Source organism: Cibotium barometz, chromosome 40 (assembly GCF_041138505.1).
Source record: "Cibotium barometz isolate CiBa-2024 chromosome 40, ASM4113850v1, whole genome shotgun sequence".
NCBI lineage: Eukaryota > Viridiplantae > Streptophyta > Polypodiopsida > Cyatheales > Cibotiaceae > Cibotium > Cibotium barometz.
The window spans coordinates 3,407,666-3,421,125 of NC_141085.1; the positions used below are offsets into that span (position 1 = coordinate 3,407,666).

Sequence of the window (13,460 nt, forward strand, 5' to 3'; positions counted from 1 at the left end):
GTGGAAAATCATGGCCTTGGTTTTCCCACCACGGTTCACTGTAAACCCCCTCTGTGTGCAGAAGTCATCGAGTGCCTGGAGATGGTGCTGTAGTCCCATTTGCGACTTAAGAGACCAGAATAATATCATCTGCATATAGCATAATGTGGACTCTGGTACCTGAGATGTCTACCCCGTTCCCACCATCGTGACCAATGAATTCAGCCACCTCATCGATGTATAGCCCAAATAGTGTAGGAGAGAGTGGGCATCCTTGCTTCACACCTATGGTGCTAGCAATAACATCAGATAGCCCCCCGGGGCATCGTATGCGCCCGAAGGCCTGCTCATATAAAGCATAGATGCCCCAAACCATCTCTAATGGGATCCCCAATGACTGTAGGCGCTGGAAGAGTCTCTCTCGTGGCACCGTGTCAAATGCTTTGCAGAAATCCACAAAGCAGCAGTATAATCTCTTCTCCCGCGCCCTAGCCTGGTCAATCAGACATCTCAGAGTGAATATATGGTCAATAGTGGAGAAAGCTCGTCAGAATCCAACCTGCCCTGGTGTTCGCAGTCCCTCCTTATCTGCATATGCGCTCAACTCTGCCTCGAGCATTGCGCCGTAAAGTTTGGCCAATGTATGACCAATCATGATAGTCCTATAGTTACTGGGGTCTAGCATGTCTCCCGCTTTGTGGAGAGGCACGATGGTGTGCATAGTCCACTCAGCTGGTAGGCCCTTCACTAGTGCCCTATTTAAGAGAAATGAAATGAAATGATATATTAACGTCTTCAAAAGGCCAAAATGAACTATGAGAGAGAGAGAGAGAGAGAGAGAGAGAGAGAGAGAGAGAGAGAGAGAGAAATGAAATGTTATATTAACGTCTTCAAAAGGCCATAATGACCTATGAGACCAAAAAGTTACATCATGGTGGATCTGATACAATGTCTGGATAAAAAATTAGAAAATGAAAAATAAAGATGATACTACTGGCACCTAGAAAATGAAACTGGAACTGGAAGGTAAACAGAAACCCTTATAGGGTGTGAATATAGTGAGGGGGAGGGTACGCTATGGAGGTGAGTGGAGTAGAGAGAGAGAGAGAGAGAGAGAGAGAGAGAGAGAGGGAGGGAGTCTACTAAAGACCCAATGGGCCTATGAGACCAAAGTGATACAATAATGTCCATGGCATATCTCATCATGGAATTTAAAATAAAAACAGAAAGAAAACATAAACATAGCTATCTCTTTGGGGTGATACAATACTGTCCATGGAAACTCATCATGGAATACTAAGAACATAAAAACATGGGAGCAACATCAGCTCCGAGTAGATGGTATACCACTCTCCACTCTCCAAAATGTCAAGCATGGGGCTGATGAGTATGGCTGAGAGGTCTTCCTCAGCTATGTCACGTGGAAAGGTAGCTCGATGGCGGTGGAGCATGTCCTGGATCTGGAGCTGATGAGGTGATCGTGGCCGACGGGGGGGTTGAGGGCGTTGGGCACGCCGGAGTGCAGAGGCTCGGTCGGAGGTAACTCCTCTCGGGAGAGGTAGGTCCAGAGCAACTCGTGGAGGTTCCACAAGATCCGTTATGTCGGTGTCCTCCACCTCCTGGGTTCGGAAGAAACTGGTGATGGTTGGCTGGCGAGGGAGGGGGCGGGGTGGCTGGGGCTGAGGCTCTCTCTCAAGGCGTCCCTGTGTCTGCGGAGCTCAAGTAGGAAGAGGCCCAGGCAACGCTGGTCCTGGAAGTCAATGATCCTGGAGAGTGGACCGAATCCCTCACGAAATAGACGGTGAAACCTCCCGCGGATCTCATAGTATACTGGGCAGCGGCATATGTAATGCTCCTCCGTCTCAACCAACCTTTGTGTGGCATAGTCGGCAGATCCTCTCCTCTCTGGGTGTCCGTATGAGCTTCCCGGCTCTAAAGATGCGCTCAACTCTACCTGTCTCCACTCTGAGGTGGTGGGATGAAACCCGTATCTGGCCAATCGCAATCCGCATGGCATGGGACATGTGAACACTCAAGTAGCCCGGCTGCTGGATGAATCCATCCTCAGTGAGTGTGAGGAAGGGCATCTTCGTGGGGAGCTCCGGAGTGTGATCCATGTGCAATGTGTGTAAAAACTGAGAAGATCTGACTGGATAACCTGGTTGGTATCCTCGTGAGCCAGCCGGAGAAAAGGGGAGTCCAAACTGTACTGAAGGGGGGGTAGGTGGTCCAAGTGGAAACTAGTGCATAGCATACTCCGGAGTGCCCCTCAAGTGCTAGCTATCTGGAGGACTCTCAGGTACCTGTGGGGATCCATGTGACTGATGCGATGGAGGTATGTGACTGTCTGGAAGAGTGCCTCCACTACCATCGGGGCTGTAGCAAACTCTGCTTGGATAATCTGGTGTGGGACTGATGGTTTGCTGCGGATCATACGGGAGAACATCAACTCGCTACCAATCCTCATTAGATAAATCTGGCCCCTAGAAAGCTGCTCCATACATCAAGGCTGGTGTGACGATGGTGTCAAAAAGCCAGCCCTTCGTCGTGGGCTCCTAGAAATGTGCCTGGAAGCACTGCCGCTGCCGCTCAAGTAAGCTCAAGGCTGCATATCCCCGCGTCACTCTGGCATGTGCTGTGGGAAGCATGGTAAAGCGTGGGCCACCGAAAGTGACACCAAGGTAGACATAGGATGAGACAATCTCCACCGGACCTCCTCTATATGTGAAGCTCAATCTGGATGTGAAGGGGCGAGAGGTATTGAAGACCATTACCTTGGTTTTACCAAGGTTAACAGAGAGGTCCCGCTGAGTGCAAAAGTCATGTAAGGCATCCAACTGTCTCTGAAGCCCTTCGGCTGAGTCTGAGAGGAGGACGATGTCATCTGCATAAAGTAGTATGGGGATCAATATGCCTGCCAGTGTGGGACCAGCCCCGCCTAATCCATCAATGAAGCTCGAGATCTCATCAATGTAGAGGCCGAAAAGAGTGGGTGATAGAGGGCAGCCCTGTTTCACCCCAATAGTGTTGGAAATCTCCTGTGATGTACCTCCTGGGGCTCTCACTCATCCGGTGACGGACTTGTAGAGGGCGATGATGCCCCAAACCATAAAGGTACATGTACTTCATTGAAAAAAATACAACTAATGCAAGTCACATCATTTTGAGTCGTGTTGTACTTCTTCACTCTATAGCTTGTGTTTCTCACTGTATGTCTATTGCAACAGCCATAGCCATGTTTGACTTTCAACCACCGTAGCCTGGAGCTTCTCCTTCCATAGCTCAAGCTCCAAGAACTAACAGTGGCATTAGCATCTGTTTGCATTTGTAATTTTTCTCGTTTTCAACACGTTTGCGGGCTCACTGTTTGCACTCTACTGTTCCAGTCCACTGGGACTTGCTGACAATTAGGTGTCAGAGAATCTTCATCACACTTTGCATGTCTTTTGAAAGGCATCAGGAAACCTGATGGGGTCTCTCAGTTGATTGAGGCTGGTAGGGAGATTGCGGGTTTGGATTGTGTATCACATGGTTACCCTAAAAGAGTTATTGAATTATTTTGAGAGAAATTTTGGCTACAACTTCTTAATGTTGCAATACTTGCATGAGGTAAGACATGCGCTTATGCAACTCGTGCTCTCAAAGAAGTGGAGGACTTGAAACTTGAGTGGCACCTCTAGATGAATATTGGTCTTCACATGATGCCTGGACACTACTTTTTGGGATGTCATTTTCCATATTGTTGCTGTTGCAATGCAGATTGTATTCATGTTTAGGATGATGGATGAGGATGACCTTTCCCTTGGGAAGATTTATGAAGGCATGGATAAGACGGTGGAGAAAATTATGGACTTGGAGCGCGACGAAGAGAGGAAGGAGACCTTGCAAGTGTTATATACCTCTCCATGGCAAGCTTATTACATCCCTTTTGCAAGCTTGTGCAATCATATTGGATCATGAATTTCAGCATAAGAAGCAATATAAGGATCTTCAGGTGGCATCTGGATGAGAGGAGGTTATTCAACATCTTGTATTGGATCCAGAGCGGCACGGGATAGGAAAGGACCAGATTTTAGTTGATAGGAGAAAAGGGTACTTGATTTTAGTTGATAGGTGAAGAGAGGGCTTGTATTGGATCCAGAGCAGCACATGATAGTAAAGGACCAGATTTATAGGAGAAAAGAGGGCTTGTTTGGCAGCTTGGATGCTTGGTCTGATAGGTTTTTATGTGTGCATCAGTAGCATGGTGGGAGTACTATGGATTAAGGGTCCTTGTTGCAAGATCTAGTTTTGAGCCATGGATGTAGCTTGTCACTTGTTGGGCGTCTATGGAGTTCTTATGGCAACATAGCATGTGTAAAGGGAAGGTGCAAAAAGCAACCGATCTTGTTGAAGTGAATGCTTATTTGAGGTTGCAAGAGATTACACGGAGATTTCAAGCCAAAACCTTTTATTGGATGGGAGGAGATGCAGGATGAGATAGAAACTCACATAGTTAGACTTCGAGAAGGATATACATTGTTGATCAAACGTTGTAGCACACATGCCATGTGCTTTTTCATTCTTGTCTCTTAATGGTGTTGTATTTTTGTTCATCGTCAATGAGCACGATCTAATACTCGTGGTTTAACCTGTGCACTGATAAGTGTTCATATGGGTTCTGCAGTAGGTGAATATGAAACCAAGCCCTTTTTATATTAGTGTTATTATATAACTAACCTTGTAATGTGAAAGTACTAAGGGTTATTGAAGGCCGAGACCAAAGAAAAAGAATGTGTGGGCCAAACAATAGTAATAAATGTGAAGTGTGGCAAACCTTGCCACGTGGGATGTTGGCATGCTTGTGGGTGAAGGTGGAGTTGGCCAACTAGCTTTAAGGAAAGGAGGAAGCGCCAATTTCACAATCTTGCAGCCCATGACCTGTAGGAAACTGTATGGTACTCCAACCCTGGTGTTTGGTCTATGTATGAACCTGCTGCTGCTGTTGTACAGCCCTGCACAGCTGCTGTATGGTCTTGTATGGCTGTTGTACGGCCTTGTTTCTAGCTGTACCCAACCAATTGTGCCCGAAACCAGCTGCCCAGACCCCTATATCAGCTGTCCGGTGCCCTGAATCAGTTGCCTGATGGCTTGTAATTGCAGCTTGGCGCTCGTACCCACTGATGGACCTACTGAATGGCGCCTTTCTACTGCTGCCAGTCACCCAGTTGCTTTTATACAACATATTGAAATATTGGAAGGTCAGCATGGGAAGTGTTTGAATGACTGTTGCAGTATATGAATCTCAGCGGGTGGGTGACTTGGCTGGAGATGCGAATTTTGGGGCCACTTGAAAACTTTAAAGTAGCCTGGTAGTTTATCTGGCAGAGAAATTGTCATTGAGTTTGAAAATCCAGTGCGACAGGAGAAGAAGTCTTAGGGTCCCGCAGCTTTTTTTTAATTAAAAAAATCCCTTTTGGTAAAAAAGAATCTAGAAAATGGGGGGGGGGGGGGGGTGGTGGTGGTGTAGGCAGCCCATCTTCAGCTTCTAGTGGTGTATTGAGCACAGATCCACATCATTCATAGATGAGTATGAGTCATGCATCTATTCATTTTTGCATTGTGTTGTTGATTTATTGAATATTTAAGGTTTCTGTGATACGCGCTCCCATCACATCAGCTTTTGAGGATTCAGCAATCATTAGAAGCATTCTCCAGCAGGCAACTTGGGTGCCTTTTATCCTTGTCCTCTACACAATAGATGCTTTTGAGTGCGTGCATGCAAATCTTCTGTTGTTATCTTGGTATTTTTCTAAAAAAAGACTTATGTGAAAATCTTCACAACTTTCCGATGCTCTGCAGTAACCCTATGACTTGCTTTCCATTTCTTATCTTTGTATGTATGCAAACTTCAAATGTCTACACCAGGCTTAGAGTTTGCATGAACAAGACTTTCTTGCTTTTTTATTGTTGAGAGCATGGCAAGTGCTGCGATTGTGCTAGCAATGTTATATACCACAATTGGTGTGGAAATCTATTATTGCCTGGACAGACAACATTCTTGCTGAATTAAGTATGTACCATGTACACACCCTTGAAATGGGGGTGACGTGGTTTATGATGTGAATGTGGTCCCTTTACTTCTTTTATTAGGTTTCATCAATGTGATATCTTGTTTTTCACTGTTTAGAGTATCGCAAGTGGTGCTGCAGTACAAGCTATGCTATCTACATCAGGTAGCAATTTCTATGGAGACATCAGGAGTCATGAGAGGGTAAGCAAAAAATCTATATACAATGGAAAACCTTGCCTTTTCTGTATCCTAGCTATATGATGGTATTGCTTATGAATTTTGCAGGTGGCTCTCTCTTTTGGAGACTATGTTGACTATGCTTCACAACTGTGCATGGAGCTGCAGGGACAAGTTGAAGAAAGTGGATTGTCAGATGGCAGGAAACAGAATGAGTGTCGTGCAAGTAATCTTCCAGAGGGGTCTCGGTTGTTTTTAGCACAGGTTAAAATCTTTTTCTTTACTCTTCATCTTTTCTCCACGATTGCTTTGGCCCTATTGGTGATGAAAATAGAGAAGTGTATTATGTTATTATACTGTCTTTACAGACCCCCGCCCATCTGATGGGCATGTTTGTATGCAAGTGAGTGGGTGAGGTCTCCCCGTTTCATGGATGCCATTATCAAATCAAGTACCTCCAAAAATTTTCACTACTGCTGAAAAATAACTCTTTACCATGCAGGCACCAATGTTCAACAAAGAGCAGCAGGAACCTTCCCCCTTGAGAGCACTAATGCAGGACATTACAATGGTCTGAGTGAATGTATATGTGTCAATGTTTTCACGTGTCCCAGTTTTCAATCTTTATGCAACCGATTCAGGCTCATCAAGTTGCTCATGATTTTTAATATTGGCAGCCCAGCTATTTGATCTCTAGTTCCATGACAAACATAAACTTGTGGATGAGTGCGATTGAATCCAAGTCAAGTACGCATTATGATCCGTACCACAACATGCTGTGTGTAGTTGCGGGACAGAAGCAAGGTATGGCCCTGGATAAACTAAATGGACTGTGTGTCTTGAAGGGTGCCTGTATGTAGAAGGTTAGACGTGCCGTAGATAATATTTAATGGGTGTGAATGGAGGCAAAGGGAAGAAAATTGGGCTAACAAGATCTGTTTGTGCAGTTATATTGTGGCCGCCTTGTGCAACTCCATTTTTGTACCCATATCCTGTTCATGGAGAAGCTTCAAATCACAGGTACGTGCATCATTAGTGCTGAAAAAAATTGCATGCATATTGTTGTGGTATGCAAGATGTTTTTGTTGCCTCGTGATTGTTTGTGTTACCAACAAGGGATTGAATTTTATTTCCAGCTCTGTTGATTTTGTGAAGCCAGATGCTGAGGTGCATCCACTTTTTGAACGTGCATCGAATTACTGTCAAGTGGTGATGTTGCAGGCTGGAGATGCATTATTTATACCGGAAGGCTGGTAAAGTCGCTCAGCAACTTTAATTAATCTGTCTCCTAGTGTTGGATGCATGTTTTTCCAATGGTTTTAGATACCCTGGGCCTTGTTATGTAGGTATCATCAAGTCAATAGTGACAATCTCACAATAGCTGTCAACTTGTGGTGGCCTTCAGCGGTAACCTCAGCCCTGAACTCTCATATGGATGGATACTATCTACGTCGAATAGTCAGCAGGTAAAGTCAATATGAGGACAAGCTATTTGAATAGTCTTTCTTTTGGAAAGAACTATTTATGGTCTGTAACCTGATTTTTTAAGTCTTTTGTGTGCTCTATGCCTACTTTGGTCCACATTACAACAGCCTCTTGGATCATGAGAAGGTAAGCGTTTTGCAAATTGTTGGTTTGTCTAACCAGTAATAAATTCTGTGCTACAAATTTTCTGGATAAAGTGATTGCAGGAAAGGATTGTAGAGATGGCAACATTTCACATAGTCAAGAAACAACCAGTCAGACAAGTAGGCGTGAGCAAAGTTGAGTCTTCAATGAAGCAAAGTGCTGCCAACCTCAATGTTGAGCAATCTGAAGTAATTATGCATGCCAGTGGGCTGGACGATAAACAAGAAAGCATGCACATGATAGGGAAAGAAAGAAAGTTTGCTGCTGTAGAGCTTTTGACACCTTTACAGAAGCAGTGCCTCCAATCCCTTGTGATGTGCGCGTCTGAGGACACTACAAATGCTCGAGAAGAGCAATTTAGGAAAGTGTGTGTAGAGGGTGATCAAAATTTACAGGTCTCTGGAGAGGTGAAAGGAGAAGTTTTGGCCTCTTGCCTGCAGCGAAGGTCCAACAAAGAATCTCAAAAGCTTATGCTGAGTATGCCTGGAGAGAACATTGTAGTTCAGGTTTTCAGCATCCTTGATCCTTCAGCTCTCAAGCAGGTGCTGGTTATTATGCTGGTATGTGTGCATGCCCTCCTTACATTCATTGTTACCCCTAGATTATGGTTTTGTTCCTCAGACTTGAAGATCAATGAGTGTTATCTCATGTTAGCTCAATTTTACTTGGTTTCACATTGCACATTAGTTCCTCTGGGAGGAGCCCTCTTGCTTTTTCCCAAGAAAAGCTCCTTCTATAAGAAGACAAAAAGGGTCCACTCGAAAGCAAACTACAACCCTCTAATGAGGTAATGATACAATGAAGTAAATGAGGGGGGCTGATCACTCTCAGAGATATGCTATAATAGGGGTTGGGGAGTCACTGATTGAAATCCTCCGCGAATGGGGTTGAGCACGATCTTGTCACACTCTTAAACTATTAATACCAATAAACAATATGAAATGGCACAACACCAAATAAGATAGCAATGCTGAAATTCAAATGACACAGGCATATGGGCCGGAGAGGGATGCCCCCCCTTCTAATATATTGTAGTGGTTGTGTAAATAGGCACCTAATTCTAGGTTTAAAATAAAGCGGTTGTAGTGTGTGTGAACAACTGCTTGACTTGTTACAAGTAGCTATGCTCCATTGGCATCCATACACATCCATGCGTGTGGCAGGCTGAGACATAGGAGACCTTAATGATCAAGTACGCAGATGTAGAGCAGGAAAACTGTGTTGGAAAGCATTTGCTCAATGCTCCACCCTCGTGTTGGTTGTGCTCTATTTTGTAAGGCCCCCTATATGAGGACTAGCCATTGTAGTGAGCACCGGGGCACTCGATAGTTCCCAGTTTAGATAGTGGATGGTGGTCTAATGGTTAGAAGACGGCTTATGTAGACTTGGCACTGTGCCAAGTAGGATGTATGCTTGCGCGGGCTATGTGATTGCATTAGTGAGCAGTAAACCGAGGACACTGTTCTCGGGTTGCAGAGTCCATTTGAGGGTCAAGATGATCTCAGAGGGCCCGCTTGAGGTCTCAGTTGTAGTCTACTATGGTCCCATCGGATGATATGGTCGGTTGGTCATTTTGGACCAAGTTGTGGCCGACCCTCGGTACTATATATAGACTAGTTTGGTAGCCTTAGTTTATTATCAAGTTCATTGTGTTCAAGCGCTCTTGTAAGGAAGACATCCTTCGTCCAGAGTGTGTCTAGATCGCCATCAAAGCTCCTTACCCAGAGCACATGGGTGGCCAACGGCAATTAGTTTGTAATCAAAGTTTGCAAGGAGTAATATTGTTTATTCTCCACTTCTTCAGTGATTCAATGCTTTATATTGTGTTGATTTTGCTTTTGCTATTGTCACTTGTGTTTGAAATGCCATTTATTGGACCCATTAAAAAAGAGTCATGACTCTACCTTTTTTATTTTTAAAAAATGTCAAGTGTCTTTATACACTAAGGCTCATAACCTTAGTCCCTTCAAACCACATTAAAATCTGCCATAGCCTTCTACGTAAGCAAAACCGATTTGCTTAATACAAAATAAAAGCACCACACACACACACAAAAAAAAAAACGGCCAGCTATACCCTTCGAAAAAAAACCGTTATCCCCCCTCTTCTATGTGCATGGAGTTTCGAGGCCCTGTGTTGCACAACATGAAATCGACCTCCTCCCTAGCGCTTGCATGACGGCCTAGTATCTGCATGTTCTGATGAGCATGTTACTATAATTGTGAAAGTGCAGCCTCGTTTAGTTCCTGTAACTAGAGAATTCAGCCTGTTTTCATTAAACACTAGGTGTGCTCTTTCCATTGTAACAGATGGTCATAAAAAAAAGAGAGAAAGAAACACATATGTAGCATTTCCATGTTAGGGAAACTTGTCGTTTCATCATCTTATGGACGCAACACGCCTCGGGCAACAACATCTTATGGACTGAAGACACCTACCTGCATTCGTTGGACACACCTCACCATCTTTGAGTAAACCCTTTTGCTGAGGTGGCTTATGACCGAGGAAATTCACAAACTTAGTTATCTCCAGGATTCTCCTTCTTGAAAACCCTTTTGGGCGTTCACTCCAATGCCTTCTCCCCCCTTCTCTTAGTATGATGAGAGGCGGGCATAGACACTGGCTAAGCGTTTGCTTGGGTCTGAGGTCAAAACCATATCTTTACCATGAGGATTGTCTCATGGAATGTGCAGGGCCTTGGAGAGCTTCCCACCCATAGTTGGAAGCGCCTTGTGAAGGACTAGCTCCATCTTGCTGTATACAGGTGGAGCTATGGATGTGCTCTTGTTGCAGAAGCACAAATTGGATAGGCACCAGTGTGGTAAAACTGGTAAGATTCTTTTTGGCTACACTTATTGGTCGTGGACAGATGGGACCAAAGGGTTGTATGCATTTCTGTTGCAGCGTCACTTATGCCTCATGCTATTGGATATGGTGTTATCATACTTGCTAGGATGCAATGGATTATGGTCATGTATGAGGGTCAGAAATTGGGCATCTTGAATATTTATGCACCTAATGTGAGAGGTGAGAGGGTGGCCTTTTGGGGGACACCATCACAAACCTCCTCTAGATCATTGGATAGTCGGAGGGGATTTCAACATGGTTGAGAAACCCTTTGACAAAAAAGGTGGTTGTGAGGGTAGAACTTGAAACCGGCCTTCAATCAAACTGACAGGCGGTAGACAAAAACTTTCCTACACACAAGTACTTAAAAATAGTTTAAATCACTTAAACTTGAGAGAGAAAATAGAGAGAGAATGTAGACAGGGGAAACTAGATTGCTCCTACACAAGAGAAGTGGTGGCTCCAAACCGCTCTGGCGCCCCTGCAGGTATTTCTTTACTCTTCACAAAGTTGGGTTACAACTTCACCGGTCTCACTCCAAGTATCCTCGGCTAGGAGTACTCCCACACATGCACTAGCGCCCATGGCCCGTGAGTGAAGGCTTCTTTGGCCGCCTCCTCTCAGGCCCACGCTGTGGTTACGACTAGAGCCCTCCCCCATGCCTCACTATAGAGCCGGCTTAGGCTTGCTTTAAAGCAAGTTTTGCTTTTAAAAAGCACTTTTGAAAAGTAACTTTCTTTTAAAAAGCAATCGAAAAGCAACTTTTTTGACTTTTTACGCGAAAAGTTATCATCGTAAAAATCTCTCAAACCACTTTGAATTTGAAGACGCAGTAAGAGACAAAGTTGCGCCTCTCAACAAGCTCTTCGCGATGACACAAATAGATCTTCATTTTGACAATCTTGAAAATTAGGGTTAGGGTTAGGGTTTCTGAATTTGAAGATGTTGGAAGAGACAAAGTTTCTCCTATCAATGAGCTCTTCGCGATGATGCGAACAGATCTTCATTCTGACAATCTCGAAAATTAGGATTAGGGTTAGGGTTTTCGCCGAGGCAAAACATGGACTATGGTAATAGAACACATCCCTTGGAGAGAGCCTCATGGGGGTGATTCATGCTCTCCTTCTATGGCAGGGACTGTTGGACAGAGGATGACTTATGTATTTTTGCACGGTTGGATAGGTTTTTGATTGGGACCTAGGGGAGGCACCATTGCTATCATGCCTCTGGCACCACAGTGGTACCCGGTTCGCGTACCGCCCAGCGGGTTCGATTCGATACGGTTGGTTCGGTTCAGTATAGGCGGTACAGTCGTTTTTCTCGCCTTTTCTTGGGCGTTTTGGGGATTGTTTTAGGCTTTAGCCTTGGCCCTTTGTTTGCCTTTGCTTGCATGATGCATCCTATATAATAGAATAGCCCCTCCCCCAATCCCATCCTCACAAGTGCTCATTGCTCAACCCTCCTCTCACAAGTGCTCATTGCTCAAGATCAATCCTCTCCCTTGAGCTCACCTTCAAGGTTCAAGCCTCTCCCCTCTAGGCTCTCTCAAGCATCTTCTTCTTCCGCAAGCCTCCTCCTCAAGCCTCTCCCTCTCAAGCCTCCCCCTCAAGCTTCTCCCTCTTCCTCAAGCCTCTTCCTCCCTCTCCCTTTCCTTCTCCTGGGACCCCTCTCTCCTCTTTCACCATGAGAGAAAAGCATGAAGCCTTTCCTTTGCATGCCATTACCCATGAGAAGAACGACGGGAAGTTGGGGGCATGGAAGTGGACTTGCAAGTATTGTGGCAAGAAGTGCCACTAGGCTTCTTGCACATCTTTCCAAGACAGGGAGGCAAATTGCATCTTGCAAGATGATCCCTCAAGACATTGCCGATGGCATTGTGAAGAAGTACTCCTTGCTAGGCAAAGCAAGTGATAGTGGAAGAGTCGCACCCTCCCCCCCCCCCCGCCCCGGTCGTTGCTGCCGCTCAAGACGAAGTCATCCCGTCGGCAAAGGATACATCCTCCTCATCCTTCTCTGCATTCTTCTAACTCCAACCCCTCATCAGAGAGACCAAGTGAGTTTGAGGTTCCACACAAGAGGCAAGCCACTCTTGGATGCACCATTGGAGCGAATGTGACCTCTCTCTCTTGGGTCCGGACTCCTTGTGTCTCTCACTGCCTTGACTTGCTTATAGAGGACATAGGCAAGTTAGAGTGGGTGAAGACTGTGGTGACACAAGCCAATCATATTGTCACTTTTTTCAATCAGAAAGCCAAGGCTCTCGCTATCTTCCGCGATCACAATGACTTGGAAATGAAGAAGCCCTCCTTGATGCGCTTTGCCTGCATGTGGCTTCTTCTAGATCGCCTTTATGATGTGATGCCGAAGCTCCAGGTAACAGAGGTTTCGACGGAGTGGCAGAAATGGATACAAAGTGAGATACCTTGAGTGTCAATGAGGCAAGAGCAATTCAATGGCTATGCTTGAGAGAGGAGTTTTGGCGCCAGGTCCACACCATAGTCATTGCGATTACTCCCTTGTATAGGGTTTTACACATGACAGACATGGAGGGGCCTACTATGGGACGCCTCACTCACCTTATCAGAGAGGCCATTGCTAGGATTCATCGCTCCACAGTCCTAGATGAGCTTGATCCAGAGTATATGCTAAGAAGATAAATAAGAATAATTCGATAACTAAAATAGAATGATGATTCATGAATCTAAATACTTATTCTTTCTTTTTTCTCATATAATATATTCTTTCTTTATTTCAAAATTCAGCGATCCCCTTGAGG

General features: G+C 45.0%; 1 protein-coding gene across 1 annotated transcript in view; it reads left to right on the top strand.

The window, feature by feature from the left end:
* The window catches only part of LOC147615125 (lysine-specific demethylase JMJ31-like), a 79,857-nt gene that overhangs the window by 18,742 nt on the left and 47,655 nt on the right, over window positions 1-13,460 (top strand). Inside the window, 9 exon segments of the mRNA XM_086779112.1 lie at window positions 6,149-6,232; window positions 6,317-6,472; window positions 6,711-6,779; window positions 6,886-7,012; window positions 7,156-7,228; window positions 7,345-7,461; window positions 7,555-7,674; window positions 7,801-7,819; window positions 7,900-8,397. Of these exon segments, the coding sequence (XP_086635238.1) occupies window positions 6,149-6,232; window positions 6,317-6,472; window positions 6,711-6,779; window positions 6,886-7,012; window positions 7,156-7,228; window positions 7,345-7,461; window positions 7,555-7,674; window positions 7,801-7,819; window positions 7,900-8,397 (1,263 nt within the window).